The sequence below is a fragment of the Zeugodacus cucurbitae genome, chromosome 4 (assembly GCF_028554725.1).
Source record: "Zeugodacus cucurbitae isolate PBARC_wt_2022May chromosome 4, idZeuCucr1.2, whole genome shotgun sequence".
Classification (NCBI taxonomy): Eukaryota; Metazoa; Arthropoda; class Insecta; order Diptera; family Tephritidae; genus Zeugodacus; species Zeugodacus cucurbitae.
Window position 1 is genome coordinate 53369129 of NC_071669.1, and position 18367 is coordinate 53387495.

General features: G+C 33.8%; 2 protein-coding genes across 3 annotated transcripts in view; both read right to left on the bottom strand.

The window, feature by feature from the left end:
• LOC105211059 (merozoite surface protein 2) overlaps nt 1–10231 on the bottom strand; it is a 196169-nt gene extending 185938 nt beyond the window's left edge. The window contains exon 1 of the mRNA XM_054229601.1: nt 10209–10231. The gene's annotated coding sequence lies outside the window, so the exon portion shown is untranslated. The remainder of the gene's footprint in view (nt 1–10208) is intronic.
• A 1168-nt stretch (nt 10232–11399) lies between these two features.
• The window catches only part of LOC105211057 (uncharacterized), a 113079-nt gene continuing 106111 nt past the window's right edge, over nt 11400–18367 (bottom strand). Inside the window, exons 5-6 of one of the 2 annotated variants that reach the window (XM_054229603.1) lie at nt 17099–17278; nt 11400–11725 (exon numbers count right to left, since the gene is read on the bottom strand). In XM_054229603.1, coding sequence (XP_054085578.1) covers nt 11703–11725; nt 17099–17278 — 203 coding nt within the window. In that variant the 3' untranslated portion in view covers nt 11400–11702. The remainder of the gene's footprint in view (nt 11726–17098; nt 17279–18367) is intronic. The other variant, XM_054229604.1, reaches the window with a different exon arrangement.

Genomic DNA, 18367 nt, shown 5'->3' on the forward strand with positions numbered 1-18367 from the left:
CGAAACCGTATAAAAACACCGCTTTGAGAATCTTAAAATATGCAAGTGATAAAGATTACCTGCTAAAGATCTTGTCCAAACTATGTTCACTATATCAGACTAGGTATTCTTTAAGGTTCAACCCACATCGATTTGGTCAAGACGTATTTTCTTGTCTGATACGACAAAATCCCATAGCTTCATATGTGACAACTCAGACCGAACAAGACGAGACAAAAACGAATGCTCGCTTGGTTTGGGCTAGAGCAAAATACGTTTAGTCAAATACGTTTTTGACTAGTCCGGTGTGCGTTGAGTATAGATAAAATCATCTAATAAGGCAAGCTTCCGACCTCCATTCAATCTTCTTTTAGAAGGATATAAACATCTACATTGGGTTCGCTCAATAAGAGCTTCTAGTACTGATATTTTATATAGTAGAAAGGAAAGTTCCTGGAATCGCCATCCCGAAAACTCACCAGCCTTACAGTTTATCAAATTTATCTCCTCAAACAACATTAAATTCATAAAAAGTCTTCCCTATTGCCAATAATTTTAGTGAGCTTACTGTCGGTTGTCTTTTCGATAGATTTCAAGAAAGTGATTCTAATAAAGTTGACGAGAACGAATAGGCTCTGGTTTGAAATATTGATCAGCAAGTGTTTCGAGAGATCAACGAATGCATTACGAAGCTTTGGTAGCTACTATGCATATTTGAAATTGTGTTCAAGAATAATGAAACCAGTTTTTTTAGGCGAATAGCGAAATACTGGAACAAATTGTCTAGTCAACTTCGAGTACTAATGAGGCCAAAACTTCCCACTTAAGCTACTTACTGTAATGAACTAAGATGACAGTATTGAAACTGAACTTGAAGACCGGACCCCGACAGCATAGACAAATTTGATTAACTTATTCTAACGTAGATTAAGTTTCCAGAGGGTTGAATCAGTGGAACAAAATAAACCGTTATAATTTTAAAGTAGGCTTTTGGAAAATCTTCCTTACTCGGTGAGTTTTTAGTTTAATATGGTAATCAACAGAATATAGATTAAATTAAGAAAATTTTAGAAGGAGAGCTTCTGTTTTACTTTGAATTCGTAAGAAAATGTTCACGAAAAGAAGGAAGAAAAGTGGTTTCTGACGGTACGTGATTCATTCGGAAATAGTATGAGCAGGAAGTCATATAACATCTACAACCATGCGTCAACTTGATAACTTTTTCGGTTGTAGAGGATTTCGTTTATGCTGGTACTGGTATTAATCAATCCTGATAAACTTGAAAATCGGTTAACTTTGTTTTGAGAAACTGTCTGCTTCAAATTAAATAAGTATTTATAGGTTTCTCATCTTATTCGTCACAATAATTAACCATTTAATGGAATGGCTTTTAAGCCAATCCGTATTGATAGTATACAAGGAAATTTACTTCGAACTATCTCCAACTGGTGGAGGAAATAACTGACAATTCAAGTCGAATCTCTAAATTTTTAATGCCTCAATTGATACATATGACTTGTTTTATAAATATTCTATTTAAGTGCAATCCATTCCAATAATAGCCCAAATATCTATTGTTATGCTCTATTACTATCATATTTTATGCCGTTAGTTCCATGTCACAAGCTATAGTAACAATAACTCTTTTCCTGCTTAATTTCTCCCCAAGCCAGCAATGATCAACGTTGCCTTGCCAGCTAGCCTGTAAAACCGGCTTTATTGCTTTATGATTCTACTATCGCCATCACAAAATATGTATCAAATATGTCTTTGTTATTTTTACTCCTACCCGCTGACAAATTGTGATTTCATTCCATTCCATTTGGTGCGTGATTTAAAAGTGTAGCTTGAAAATGTCTCTCTCAACTACACGCAACTCCATGGAACATGGAATAAAGTTATGCGCCTATTGATATGCTTTGTTTTTTGTACCGCAATAATAATTGCATGCGCGGTGCAACGTTGCCAGTACACACCCTGTAGGAATGGGAAGAAAACGTATATATTTGACAAGAGCTCTAACCCAACTGGCCTCTGGAGTTCAGATCATCGGAAATATTCTAAAAATTTACTCGTATCTCAAGAGTTCTCAGCTCAAATATATGAACCAATTCCCCGTTCCAACATTCCTACAGGGTCTTCTTTCCGTTGTTCTCCACAAAAATTTATTCCGTAACGCAGCCATTGTTGTCGGCTTGGCAAGCTTGGCGGCATTAATTTCATCCATTTTGTGACTTCTTTCTATTGTAGCTGACGCACATTGTTATTTTTGCTAGTTTTCGTATTGCGCTTGCTGGTTTTTTGTTGCTTTGCTGCAATTGTTGTTGAGTTTTTAGTGCAGCAATTTTTTTTATTGTTGCTGCGTTGTCCGCTGTGCGCGTGACGTGGTCACATTGCGGTTTGTCATTTCGGAATTTATGGGCCCCGGCTCAGTTGGTTTGTGGGAGTTGATATGCAGAAGTGGATGCGTTTTTAGTGTCCATGCGAATATTTCTTTTGTAATATGTTTTAATTTCGAATTTAGATTGGCTGTGGTGAAAGCATTTTGACTAGTTTCGAAAGGGTATCCATGAAGCTGCGGTAGAGGTATCCGATCTCACAAACAGGAGATCGTCAGTTTTACTTGTGTTAGAAGAAATATTACACAAATTTTCAAAGAGAAATTCTTGAAATTTGGGAAACAGATTAGATCTAGATCTAGATTAAAATTGTCGTTGATCATTTTTCAGTTAAACTGAGCAGAAATAGTTGGTCTGATCAGGACAGTTAGCGCTTTTGTAGGTATTAGAGCAAAAGTATTGTCTTTCCAAATGTTTTCTGGACGAAATGTTATCAAAATTGGGAAGAGCGACCATATTTTGTCCAAAATGTAGGACAAACTTATCACTGTAAAGCAATTACGATCAAACGCTTTAGCGGAGGAGCTTTGACGGGCATATTAGGACAAATCAGAGAACTATATCCAAATATGGTAATGTATGTCAAAGGAGTAAATTTAATCGAAAATAAACTGGTAACACTACATATTTCTAATTTCGCTATCTTCAGTCAGAGATGTTCTTCGGAAATTGGAATTCTCGTCGTCCTTCGTCGTTGGTCGTTTGCTTACAATTTCAGAATCTAAGCTCAGAGGAACTTTTGGTTCAAATATCACAGATTAATTCTCGCTTATGTTGTTCCGTTGTGATCCAAGTGAAAGTCTAGGCATTATTTAAATAAACTTGTTGGTTAGGGAACCCATTACTCAAGCAAGGGGTATTTATGGGGTACTAATATAAATTATAATCATGGAAAACTGAGGAAAATCTCCAAATTCTATATATTAGAAGTAAGGAAGGGCTAAGCTCGGGTGTGACCCAATATTTCAACTTTCGCAATTAATTAATTTTATTTAAATTTGACCCATGTATTGAGCATGCTGAGGCCTGATTTTGCCCATTTTCTTCGAGGTCCTTATTTTAGATATCTGGGGCCTAATATACCGGCTATGACACAATAAAACAAGTTTGTGCAAAGTTTTCTTCCGATTCGTTCACTAGCGCTTTACCGAAATATTGTACAGTGAATGAATCAATTGGACTTCAAAATTGTGGTACATGGGAGGTAGGCGAGGTTGTGAAGGGATTTTGTCCATTTTCAAACTATCGAATTGGGATGTCAAGAAAATGATTCGCACAGAATTTCGTTGAAATTGGCCGAGTAGTTTCTGAGATATGGTTTTTGACACATATGTGGACGGAGCCACGCCCATTTAAAGCTATGTATACAAATTTGAGTGTAGCCATTATGGTCCGATTTCGCCCATCTACGAAAGCACCTTCTTATGGTGGTATGGAACACGCGTACTAAGTTTCATACATATATCTCAATTTTTACTCAACCTCTCAGACATCTGGATTTGAATCCGTTATCCTAACCACTTCCGTATATATAACTCTATATCTACCTCGTTTATACGATATTATAATAATTGGAAGCTTCTAGTCGTTGGGACTAGTTTACGGAAGATAACCACATGATGATCTTCACAAAAACAACCCTCTTGATATTATCAGATGGAAAATCCAGTTTATGTTAAGCGGTTCGTTTATGTATAAAAATTAACTAATTAGAAAGAAAACATCTAATGTCTTATTGAGTAGACAGATGCAGATTAATGAGAATAATTGGTCGGCAACAAGAAAAGATTATTGTTTGCTAAACACATTCTTCTTCTTAGGTATCTGGAGTTGATATAAATATGTACATATACTCTCTTTTACCTAACTTTTAGATATATGTTCCCGACTATTGTTCAATGACTAAAAGTTCAAGAAGATCAGTTTTCGAGGGAATGTTGTAAAGTTTGCAGATAGAAGGATGTTTTCTTAGCTGTATATCAAGGCCTTTTAATCGACAAATACATCCAATGTTAAGCCTCTCGAAGCTTTGCGGATGCGAACAAACCACATTATAAAACCTCCTTTAAAAGATGTTTTTAAAAAGTATTTTCTTGAAGGAAGCTGCCTATATGAACCCTTAAATTGAATTCAATTTTCAAAAACTCATCAAAGTTCAGTAGTATGCAGTCTAGGGAATGGCACTAAGCAGTTTTTAAAAACTGCGAACATACAAACTGTGGCTCCACTGCTGTCTGGCTGCAGAGTTTGTAAAAAGCTAACGGCGCTGTTATTATTTTGCGATTTGCCCGCAACTGTGACAGCTGTTGTCTGAATATTGAATACTCCATCATATGGCTTAGGGGAGTTAATTGCAGTTTGAATTTTTTTGTGTGTGTTTCAAACTCGCCCTTTCGCGGATTTAAATGCAAATTCAATGCACCCACCTAGTCATCACCTATGCAAGCTATAAGCATACCTACATTGAAGCTTGTACCACCGACCACAAACACGCTTTGAAGTTCCTGACTGGCAGCCATACATACATATACGAGTATGATGTGCATGCGTTTAGCATGGCTCTGGCTAACGGTTTCGTTGCCATTGCCATTGTTGACCGGCAGCGTGGAATGGATGTACTCGCATCATCAACTACAGGCAAACATTCTACAGCGCACACACATACATGTAGATGAGTGTGTGTGTGGATAACAACATTTGTGATTTCCACCAAGCCATTTGAGTGCAAGCCCCTCCCTCCGCCGCCGGCGCGCGTGTGCATTCGACCAAATTTTAATGGCTTACACACAGTGTATTGCCGTGGGCGCGGCTATGCTGGTCATGGAGTAACGGTCGCTGGATGAAATGGGATCAGTGGCCTGCTTTGCCCGGATCTGGCCAGCGGCGGCGACTATTTAATGGTGAATACATAGAGTTGCTGGAATTGTAACGGCGTGTATGTGTATAGCTGTTGTTGCAACATACAAATAAGGCCGCAACAATGATGCAAGGGGGCATCATATAGAGCGCTCACCGACATTTCCCTCTTACCTTCCGCTCCAATTTCGGTTGAGCACTGTTGCACAGGATGATACTGCATATCCTGCCTGTCTTTTTTCACAATCTTCTCATAGCAAAGCATACCGTTACACTATTGTATCGGTATTGTTCTCTTAAATGTTCAATGATGGTGTATTGCAGTTGAATCTTTTGGTTACCCTTTTTTTGGTTCTACTTTATCATGTGTGGTATCAAGCCATAGCTCATAGATAACAATTACCAGATAACAAGTTTATATTTAGACAATTTCAGACTAGAGAGAACACGGCCCTAACTTTTTTCTCTGTTTTGATGCAGAAAGTTCTAATCAATATTATAGTAAATTATAGAAATTATAAGAAGATTGTACTATAATATATAACAAAGTTGCATGTTAGGGGAGTCAGAAAATCTTTTTTCCTATTCTTTTAGGATATGGAGATATAAACGGTGCCAAGTCAACAAGTTTATGGGGTTGCATGGGTTTCGTGGGTTAAAAAAATCGGTTGTCAAAGTCGGTTGTAAAATTTTCTCGAAAACTACTCAACCGATCTTGATGAAATTTTGCACAGGTGTTTGAGATACAATTTACATGTGCTTGAACGAAGGATATTATATTTTTTTTATTACAAATTTTACGCGACAAAACCCATGTACCCCTTAACTCTCCATGTGGAACCATAACGGTCGATATGCCGATTACTGCGATCTTTCTATATTTCTATACCAGTCGATTTGCCATTTTCTTAAAAATAGGACTGAGGCGACGCATAACACGAAATTTAGTTCGAGCGAGTAGTCTTTTCAAGTTTAAGAAGGGCACCAGATTCGGTGCTTCCACTTTATTGGGTATGAAAGCAATTCGATACTAATTTTAACTCTCACCAGGATTACCAGACAATTGGATATGACATTTTTTATCTGTTATAAGGAATAATAACATATTCGATTATTCTGGGAGGAATCAACGAAAAATACATCAGTTTTCGAAATGATATTCAAAATTCAGTTCTGAAATTAAGCAGCACTATGTAGAAAATAGACTTGATTCGAGTGAATTTCTAAAAAATGTAGAAACATAAGACATTCGGGAACGACTTAAAGCTTGTAGGTCTTCTTAGCAGTCGTCAATACTGTAAGAGAACTAATAATATTCGCTACGAGTTCGGCCATAGGCAAGTCCTCTTAATGTTGTTGAGTGGATACAAATGTTGTCCAAAGAGTTGCAAAAGTGATATAGAAATATAGCATTGTCTACGAACGATTCTGTATCAGATTGGGTTCGTACTTTGTTAAACTTTCTCAGAAATTAAGTTTTTAGGAAAGTTGTTCCCAAGTCCTTATTTTTGTTTAATATATTTTTGTCGAAAATATTGCCAACATGATTTGACTTTGGAATAAAATTGGCTAAACCTACAGCAATAGTTGAAGTTGTTTTAAACGGAGTTGAATAGATATTGTCATCAACTACATTATAAAGGGTCTAATGGAGACTCTCCCGACAAACAAAAATATATCTATATGGGGGTTATAAACCGGGATCTCCTTATATTAGGACTTGGAATTTGTGCGCTATAGCAGGAAAGTCACACAAAGGTGCCGCAATTATGATATACTCAATTTAAATTATTTCTAGACGATTAAAAACGAAGTTGTTCTGGTCACGTGGTACACCATAGTTGTATCATAGATAACATTATCTTTGCTTCTCAATGTTCATTTTGATTTTGATTTCATTTCATTCCCTCACTCGCAGGCTTGTAGCGTTTTTAGACTGCTAAATTAATTGATTAATTAAAAATTTTATTGAGAACTCTTTTTTGCCTTTTATACTGCCGGCTACTCGATAACCGATCAGCTGTTATACATTTTTGTTTTTGCTTTTCATAAGAAGTTGGTAAGTTTCATCAGCTAATTGATATTTTTAGCAGCGACAACTACCGTTGCTTTTTTTATAAAAAAATTCAGTTCATCGCAGACAAAGAACGTGTATCGTACGCCTTTGTCGCAGAGTTGCATTTGATTTTTAAGTCGGTTAAAATCCAATTACAAATTTATGTAAATTTTACTTTGTATGATAAATCGATCTTAATAAGTTTTTAATCGAGCAGAGATCGGTTAATTGATCAATTAGCACCTGTCTAAAAACGTTTTTATAGACTTTAACATTACTTGATGGTCAATTAGGTATTAATTAGGTTATTAGTTAATTGCTCTGTGGTAAACTTACTCAATTAAGAAAGCTTGAATCACTTTTATAAGCTTTATTTCTTTATATATGGGAGTATCAATATAATTCCGTGTGTCAAACGAAGCTATTAAATGACCTGAACCTTGTAAAGGTTTCGTCGTGGAATTATTAAGTCAAAATTATTCCCTGTAATGCTAGTCTTCAAAAGCTATTTTGTATTGTGTTAATACTAATAATTAGAAAATGAAGAAAATAACCTTAACAATTCAGTAGAAACAGTATCGCTTTTAGCTATATATAATTTTATCTATATCTCTTGAAATATCCGATGTCCAGTAATTCTCTCAAAATATTTAAATTTCTATAGCAAAACAGAGGGCTTCTCTAAGCCTTTAGCAAAAAAATAGAATTTACAAAAACTAAAAAATTAAATTTCAAATTTAAAAAATTCCTAAATCAACTTGAATGAAAATACAACACTGCTTTTTGTGTTTTTTTGTTTGTTTTTATCGTAAAGTTTTTTATTTACTTTTATTTATTTGTTTAAAATTTTATATTCTCAGTTATTTCTCATATACGTTTAAATGTGTCTTGTTGTTGTTTTCTGTTTTTGTTTTTGTTTCTGTTGTTTTTTCGCTTTTATTCTCTGTATTTTGAGTGTTTAGTGTACACATTTGTTGTTAAATTTATTGTTTGTTGTTTTTGTTTTTGTCATATTTGCATATCTTCCATTTATCGGTTTGGTCGTTTATATTATATATATAGTATATGTATGTATATATATATATTAATGTAAATATTGTAACTGTAATTGTAATTTCCATCGAAAATAATGCTCAGACAATTAAAAACACTCATTTAAATTTACTGCTGCTTGGAGCGTTTAGTACATACATATCAACTATTTTGTTGGTTATATTTGTTTTTGTTTTGTTTTGTGTTGTTGTTGTTGATTTTGCTTCATGTCAACGTTATTTGTGCTGTAGTGTTTTTATCTGTGTGTGTGTGTGTGTTTGTTTTAATTACGTTTTTATCTGTTTTTATGAAATGGTTGTTGCTGTCTGACAGAAGATTTATTTCTATTGCCATTCGAATGAAGGAAGGAAGTTAGATGGAAAGTAGTTGTTGTTTGCGGTTTCTGAGTGTCCTTAAATATTGCTGAAGAATTGTATTTGAAATTTTGTGAAGTTCGATATTCAAAAGACAATTCTAAGTTGAAAAGTTTGATGATTTTCTTATGCAATTTGTGTGTTAATTGAGTCTTTTGATTTTCCTTGTATATGTGTTGTGTGTGGGTGTGTGTGTGGTCATCCTCTCTTTACAATATTTACAGATATTAATATTTAAATTTCTAAAAACCTGTTTAAAACTGTTTGGTTGCTGTTTTTATTTTAAGTGTGTGTTGTTTGTTATGGTTCTTAATTTCTTTTCATTCTGTCTTTGTCAACTGTCTACAAAAAGTGGAACTTTAGAGGAAAAATGGAGAAAAGCTTTGAAAAACAAAATTTGAAAAAACAAAACAAATTTAAAATTCATGCAAATTATTTGGAAAAAATAAAAAAAATATTTTTTTTTATAAATTTGAAGTTTAATTAATAAAAATTTAAAAAATATTAATTGAATACAATTAACTTAATTACATTAAATTAAATTCAATTAAGTTAAACAAAATTGAGTTGTTCAACAATAAAATTATTTTATTTTTAGAATTCGCAAATTAATTTGTACTCAATTAAGTTCAGAATTATTTAAGTCAATTAAGTTTAATTGAATTAAATTAAGGCTTGAAAACTTTAATCAATTGTTATTATTGAAATATTTATATTAAAGGCATTACAAAGAAGTTCATAAGATAGTCAATTAACATTCTCCCTAGTTATACATCTAGCAACATGCTAATTGACTTAATTACGATTCTATTGGAAATAGCGTAAATATAATATTCCTTAATAGAATTAAGTAAACTGATAGGTATTTTTGCACAGGGATTAAGTGTGATTAAATGTTCGCTATGTTGAATTAAATAGTTGATATTTTATGCTTTCAGACAGTTCTTCAAATGACTCAATTAGTAAATTTTTACAGTAGGTATTGTTGTGAATAGCTTACTAATTGACTAAATTAAGTGACTGTCTGACAAGCAGTTGTTGAATGGTTCGAACACTACTTTGATTAAATTGAGTTAAATTGAAGCTATTAGGTATTTCAATAAGCTTTTCAAATGAGTCAATTAGCAACTTATACAGTACAGTCAATTTGCTAATGAATTAAATAAAGAGCTAATTGAAACAACTATTTTATAAATTAATTTAAATGGGAATATTGAAAAGAAATGTGTCTTGTGGTAAACAGATTATGGTTAAATTAGGTTAAATTGAAATAAATCGAGTCAAACAATATATATAGAAATCAAGTTGAAATAAAATATCTTTCTGGTTCCTCGTACAGATCATTAATGTAGTATATCGACGAAATTTCCACACTGATACGCATAGAAAATATCGCTAATTGACTACATTAACTGTCTGTTTGAAACAAAAATAAATTAATTAAGTGAAATAAATAACAAAAATTAATAAAATAATTAAAAATTTAAAGAAAATAAAGAAAATAAAACTTACCAAATTAAATAATATGATTTTCTTTTTCGGATACAAAGTTGTAAGCCGCCATTTTGTAGTATGTAAAATCAAAATATTCATGTAAATAATACGCTTGTGTGCAAATAAATTCTGCTCGTCGAATGCGTGTCGCTCCTGTTTTGTATGTGTTTTGCTTGTAATGATTTGTATTTGTAATTAGATCTCTGTCAGCATAGAAATGCAAATATTTTTTTTTTAATTTATTCACTATTTACGGTAAACTTGGTTTCACTTGGAAATTGGTTAATATTTAATTGTTATTTATTTTTTACTTTTATAGTAAAATTATTTTTTTTGTGTTTTACTTTTGGATTTGGCTTTTTTCTAAATTAATATCTCCATCTCAGTTTTTTTTTCTTGTGTAAAACAAATATGTATAATTACATCTCCTTCAATAATTTTCGTTTTTTCTTGATTTTTCTTCTGTTGTTGTTTTATCATCTCATGTAATGTATCGTATGTATATAAGTAATAATTCTTAATGCTTATTATTTTTTCTCATTTTTAATTAAATTTTATATCATTTTTTTTAATTTTAATAAAATTTAAATTTACTCGCTCACGCTCGCTCTGTGAACTCGCAGCGTGCCTGCATGCAATACCACAGCCACAGAGAATCTACATATGTATAATATGTGTGTGTGTGTTTATGTGGCTCCATCGAGTCCAACTCATCCAACGGCTGCCGATTTGGGTCCATTTAACTGCATTCTTGCTTACTGTATTGTATCTGTGTGTTGCTATGTGTGTATATAAGTTTACCGTTTCTTTTACTTTCATTTCAATAATTTGTAATTATTATAATTTAATTTTTGTTTTTGTTTTTTGGTATCTAATTGCAACTCTTCTTCTTGTTTTTTTAGCAACTCTTAATGTATATATTTATATATATATATATATTTATGTATATATATATGGTATATAAGTCTGTTTTTAAATTAATTTTATTTTTAAACTTATTAATGGGTTTTTTATTTTTGTTTTTGTTCAGTATTTACTATTTTTGTTGTAATCAAATTTTGGAGATCTCTATAAATAATTTTATTTTTAGGGGTTCACACTTTTATCAATTGTTTGTTGTAATGTCACTTTTGCTGTAGCTAAGTATTTGTTGATTAATTTTATGTAACTTTTTAAGTCTGATTTAATTTAATTCAATTTTACTTGCTATTTTTTTTTTGCTATCTCTTTTTGGGTTTATTTGGTTTTCTGTTATCTATTATTCGTTTTGTTTTATGTGTTTTTGTGTTTGTTTGTAAGAAGTCTGTCAGTTAGTAGTGTTTTTCATTGGTTGATGTTGCATTCATTTTTGCTGCTGTTGTTGTTGTTGTTTGTGTATGTGGCGTTGTTGCATGCGGTTTTCATGTGTGTGTTTTCTGCATTGTGTTTCAATCAATTCAATTGTTGTTTTTGTTTTTGTTTTTGAATTCAAATTGAAACAGTTCGCTGGGTTTGTAGTGTGCTGTTGGAGAATTAGGCGCGTGCTTTGCGTACACCTGAAACGAGAGAGAGAGAGAGAGAGAAAGAGAGAAGGATGAGAAAATTTGTTTTATTTTTATGAGAAATAGATCCTAGAGAGAATATAATTGAAGAAATTTTTGACGTGTTTCGATCCCAGTAAGAAACTCTTCAGATCAAAACTCTCAACATTCCAGTTATTATTATTAATGACCTGGTGAAGAAGCCTCTATATAAAATAATCGAATTATATTTTTTCTTGACAATTATCAAAAATATCATGGATCCCCCAATATTTAACTGACATCTCAAGGAATGATATCTGCCTCTGGGTTGGTTAACATTTCCAATGCAAGGAAAGTTTACTTCTTAACTGGCTTTTTAAACTGAAACTTTGCACACTTGTTTCTTGGCACCATAGGAAGGTTGCTTTCGAAAATGGGCAAAATCGGACCATAAAGCTATGGAAATAAAATTTGGTATGATGGATCGCAATATTAAGGGGCATATTTGGATGTAATTTTTTGGGGAAGTGGGCGTGGCACCGCCCCCAAATAGGTTTTTTATACATATCTCGCAAACCAATAAAGCTTTATAAACCAAACTTTCTGCAGTCGTTTTTTTAGCCACTTCTTAATACAGTCCAAAAATGAAAGAAATCGGATAATCACACGTCAGAAACACTAAATTTTACATAAGAAATGGCAGATGTAAACTGCACTCAGATTTTTTTACAAAATGGAAAATGAAATTCGATTTATAATATTTCTTGACACCCTGATGGCACGTGTAGAAAATGGATGAAATCGGTTCAGAACTAACACAACTTCCCATATAACTCAACTTCATCTGATTCAAGATACATATATGTACATTAGGAACCAAAGAACACAGCGAAATAAAAATTTACATAAATACTGTATATGATCCGTGGCACCACTTGTAAAACAATTTTCGAAATCGGACTATAACTTTTCATGGCCCCGGATATTGAATTTGAAAAACTCAGTGCCTTATGGCAATTTTTCACCGAAAATATCGGTAAATCTCTCAGATATCTTAATTTAATTCAGAGGGAATCTTTTTTTCTAATAGTGTGTCTCTGTATCACAAATGGTTAAAATCAGGTCATAACTTCCCCTAGCTCTCATAAACCTAATTATAGGATTTTCAAATTGAGTTAAATTGTGTGTTATCTTAATAAAAATATCAAAAAATTGCGAGCGTATAAAATGTTCGGTTGCACCCGAACTTAGCCTTTCCTTACTTTAAAGTTCTTCCCCAAAGGTTGAGTTTTGTAGTTGTTGTAGCGGCATGAAACATTCCCCTAATAATTTTCAGGAATGTTGCCGATTTGATAGTCCTTGGACGGGTTAAAATCCGGGTCCGTTCCGTTTTCGGTTTGTTCTAACGTAAAAGTCTTTGTATTTTCTGCAAATATCTTTCTGATAAGATATATACAAAGTTTGAATACCTGAAATCTAAGAAAAATTTTGTTCTCGAGAGTTACTGTCTCCCGAACATCTCTGAGTACTCTATACTTCTATATATACCGGAAGTACTGGATAGAGCGGTAATGTTATATCGAACTAAAAAAATATTGTTTGGTTATTTTTGGTTTCGGCCATCTTCGCTTTGAGACTCCGAAAAAACTTTCACTTTATACAAAAAACCAATCTTTGTCACAGAGTTTCCAACGTCGAAATTCCAACCTATAGTGCAAAACTTGCTTCAATGAAACATGTAAGGTTGTGGTCATCTCCAACCCTTTGTTATTAAAACTCCAAACTCGTAAGCACACCTTTTTAAACTCAATTTGTCAATATTTTCTCAAAACCAACTCCCGATGGGGAATACTAAGGAATGTTGCGCGTCAACAAGGATTCGACTGTTGGCTCTTTGCAGCCAGAACCACACCTTGGCGCTAAAAGCGAAAGCCAAAAAATAACTCCACGACGATTGCTCCCTTCTGCAGTTCGTAATTCACTAGTTTATTTACGAAATATGCTGACTCTACCAGAACAAATATTGAAGAAAGGGCAAAGTGTGGGAGTGACAGAGTGTGAGAAAGAGACTTTAAATTGAGTTGATTAAATTCTGGTGTGAGGCGTGTTGATGAAAGAAGGACTGCCAACAGCAGGCGTCGCTGTAAAAGCAATAATAACACAAAGTTCATGTTGATTAGGGCAAGCACGGCAGGGTTTCGGACAAACCTTGACTAACGGCACCACAAAGCGTGAAAGGACAGCGCAATATTGCCCGCTGTTACTTAATAATGCAAAATTGTTCGTGGAAATAACGCAGATAGACAACGTTCAATTAATTTGTGTTTTTCTTATTTTACTGCCTTTTCTTTTTCTACAAAGCATAATAAGAGTAAACGCTCACAGGGAACTTCAGTCCAGTTATGGAAGGTGTGGGGAAATTAAAAAAAAAAGAATGAAATATGACAAAATGTAATCGAAGCTCAGTCGGATGTAGCATTGGCTAGACAATATTTGATAAAGACCAAACAAATAAGAGCGCAACGGGGGTGCCACTTTGTGGATTTTATGTCTGGTTTTACCGAAAGGAGTTCATTCAGAACTGGTTTTATTTTTAATTATTCTTTTGAGGGATGGAGCGATGAATTTTCACTTATATGCTGAAGATATTTAGTTTCCTAAGGCATGTTAGTTTCCGACTATATTCGTTCTTCATGTATGAATAGTGTTTTTCCGAGAATTATATCCATCACAATCCTTTTATATCTCCCATTCGACTTTTGGTCGTTTGAATTTCGCGGCTATGTATAAAGCGCTACAGAGCTCGTATCTGGCAATACCATACATCTTTGAAAGGTCTTGACAGAACATACAAAACGACGCTATACATTATAAGTTTGGATATTGCGTTTAACAGTTATGGACGTCTAAACATGGAGTTCACTAACGTCGAAATCCGCGCTATTTTAAAGTTTTACTTCGTTAGCAAATTCGCTAGAGAAACGTTCCGTGAGATTAATGGTGTTTTGGGGGATTATACTCTATCACTTCGAACTGCAGAGGTTGGTTTCGGCAATTCAAAGCGGATGAAAATGACACCATGAATAAGCCAGCCGTCGGAAGACCTGTGACGACGAATACCGATCAAATCATGGAAAACATCAAGTTAGACCGGCAAGTGGCCTTTCGTGACATCGCCCAGGAGATGAGAGTTAGACATCAAACCATTTTAAACAATCTGCAGAAGGCTGGATACTCAAAAGAGCTCGATGTTTGGGTGCCGCATAATTTGGCGTAAGAAACCTTCTGGACCGAATCAACGTTTGCGATATGGTGATGAAACGAAACGAACTCGACCCATTTTTGAAGCGGATGGTGACTGGCGACGAAAAATGGATCACATACGACAATATCAATCGAAAACGGTCGTGGTCGAAGGCCGATGAATACTGTGAATTACTGGACCGCTTGAAGCAGGCAACCGACCAGAAGCGTCCAGAATTGGCCAAAAGGAAGGGTGTTGTTCTATTCGGAGATAGTGGAGATAAGTAGTTTTGGAGTGCATAGTTTGAAACAAAAATGTTTGTCCATTTCCTTTCAATAATCTCACTTGAAGAATCTTATTATAAGACAGATTTTTCATTGTCTATATTTAAAATAGAGACTGATTGAATCCATTGGCTTCAATATCTTGCTTTTAATCATTCTATATTATGAATAGAAAACACCATCCGAGATAAACAATCTTACCAAGGAGATTAAAGGAAAGTAGTAATTTCAAAACAGAAAAGATTAAGAAGGTGTCTCACTATCTGTTTGATCTTGATACCGATTAAGTGATTAGTGGGTTTAAAGACTTTGTTTTATTAAATGGACCGCAATGAGCGAAGAGCTACGACAAGGAAACTCTCTATTCTTGGAATTTAAAGTTTTATCTTTGACATGTCCAATCTGATTGACTCTCTAGTTAATTACTAATAGGGATGTTAATAAGAATTTGTGTATCGAAATGAGAAGTTGGTTGAAGTTATATGACAATTCTTAATGTACGACATATCCATATTTTGTCTTAAAGTGAACTTAAGTGAGTGATGTACATATTTAGCAGAGCATTACCATCTGTGGTCTATTGTGTCCTCAACTTTTCGAAATACCTCATCCGATACTTACAGAATGTCGAAAGACCGCTTGGAAATGATAAATCAGCTAGGAGCAATGAGAATGACTTACGCTCACATTGCAGTTATAGGTATAATAATTCGAGGACTATGGACCTTCATCTTGCAAGTGTATAAATTCTTTGGTGTCTCCACCTCAAGACAAAGGCCAATTCTGATGTCTCCTCTGTAGATCTTTGATGGGGTTTGAATCCAAATAGAAGATTTCATCTAGTCTCACCTTATTTGAAATTTCTGTTTTATAGTTGCCTTGAGAAGATTGCATGAACTCTGGCGACTCACCCAAAGTGGCTACTATAGGATTTCCGCGATGTTAAGTTCCCGGGTAAACATATAATATTCCCTTCGTATTTTTAATTTGAATTTACTCAGCCATCTTATGTATACTCCATCAGATAACTTACTTACATATACCGAATCCATATTACTTAACAATGCTTAAGCAGACAATTCCCTAAGCGAATTCCAAAGGATATTTGCAATGCGGTCAAAGGATAATAATACACTTTCCTGTTTTTGGTGCGCATTGCAGAGCATTAGTTAATTTAAATTGGTAATTAATTTGAGCAAATCGAAAGCGGAGCTCCAACACATACTTATCTAATGGCATAGATATTTATTAGCGAGACAATGCTAGTTGCTCTTTGTTGGCAGAGAGATTAATGGAAGTTGTGGTTTACAGTGTATACATATTTGTACTCTCAGATGAGTAATGGATTATAATATGGTCCTTTGTGACATTAATGGAGATAAGTGTAAGAAATGAGATTTGCCTAAGTTTGAGATCCTCAAGGGATACAATTAGACCTATTAAAATTTTGATTTTTTAATTTTTATTAGAGTTATAGAGCACCAGAGAGTAAGAGAATATGCTCACTCTGAGCTTACATAAAGGGCCCGACTTAAAAAAAAGAAGTTCAAACAGATTTTGAGACAGATTTGAAATATGTAGAAGTAAGGGTGGTTGAGGTACTTTTTAGTTCCTCAAGAATAATTTTTAGTTCCTCAAGGGTAATTTTTAGTTTCTAGAGGAAAGTTTTTAATTTATCAAGGATAGCTTTTAGTTTTTCAAGGGTAATTTTTAGTTTATCAAGGGTAATTTTTAGTTTCTCAACGGTAAATTTATTTTCTCAAGGGTTCTGGTGCAAGAAGCATTTGAGTAAATAATTTTTGTCGAAAAATACAACAAATATGTATCTCCATAACATAAATACAATATTACCCCCCAATCATATTAACCCAAACTCACCTTTATCCTTATTCTTGCGTTGCTCCTTGGCGCTCTTGTCCTTGGACTTGCCGGGTTTGCAATTCTTCTTAATGACACGTGTTGCTTCGCACGATGGATCGCTGGTCGCCTTTAATTTATCAGCGCGTGTCATTTGACCAGTGGCACACTCAGACCAGGAACCCTTCTCATATCGGCAAGCTGCACGCACCCCAAGGATTAATAAGAAGCACATGTAAAGAGAAAGAAAGAGAAAATGATAAAGGAATAAGCTTTTAGTATAATAATATGCCAAGCATTGTGTGCCTGCTAGAGATTAATTGGAATAATTGTCTACATTAATATAAATGACTGCTGCAGTAAAGATAAGCGAGTGTGATTCTAATTGATGGCATAAATTGGCATGTGCATACCATACATATATACATATTTATATATTTAAGTATGTGAGTGTTAGTCATTGTCTAGGCAATTATACAAATAAATTCCATGAAGAGTATCGAATCACTAATTGAATTCGAGCGGCAGCACTAATGGATTATTTGTATACTATTTACATATATACGTATGCATTGAGTTAAACATTATTGTCATTAGCACTGTACTATATATGTATGTGGATATAAAATATGTGTTAATTGGGGTAAAGTTCTTGGAATCACCATTGTATTCACTACTTATTATACGAGTAGTGTAATATAGAATTGCAGGTAATTATTATTCTTGTCTTCCTTAGATTCAATTCACTTGTATATACTGATCAGATATCTGATAAATATAAAAGATACGGTAATTATCTAAAAGTTGGTTGATGGATTTTGGCATAGGCTTTTTTTTATAAATATATAGTCGAAAGAATGACACAGTCTTTATAGGTTGGAATCAACTAGTTTCTGTGAGATGGCAGTTCATGTCTTAAATCAGCACAGTACAATAACTTCTATACTCAGAGAAATACGGACTTTAATTCGAAAAAAATATCTTCTCAAGACCCTCTTTTCTGCGACTGATGAAAATAGTTCTGCTTCTTGAAAATAATTCTGGTGCTAAAGCTCACTAAAATTTTAGCAATGCTCTAAATATCGACCGAAAACTGTCAAGAGCTCCAGAAGTCAAAATCACTGATGGTTTTAAGAACTATGGTGTCCGACTGTCCCTCGGTACTTAGAAGGAAACACTCATCAGAGAGCGTGTCAAGATTGTAATCTTTTCCGAAGTTGGAACCGACATATAAAAGACATTGTTCTTCTCCAAGTAAATAAAATATATAATTTTCCGGTTTCCGAAATT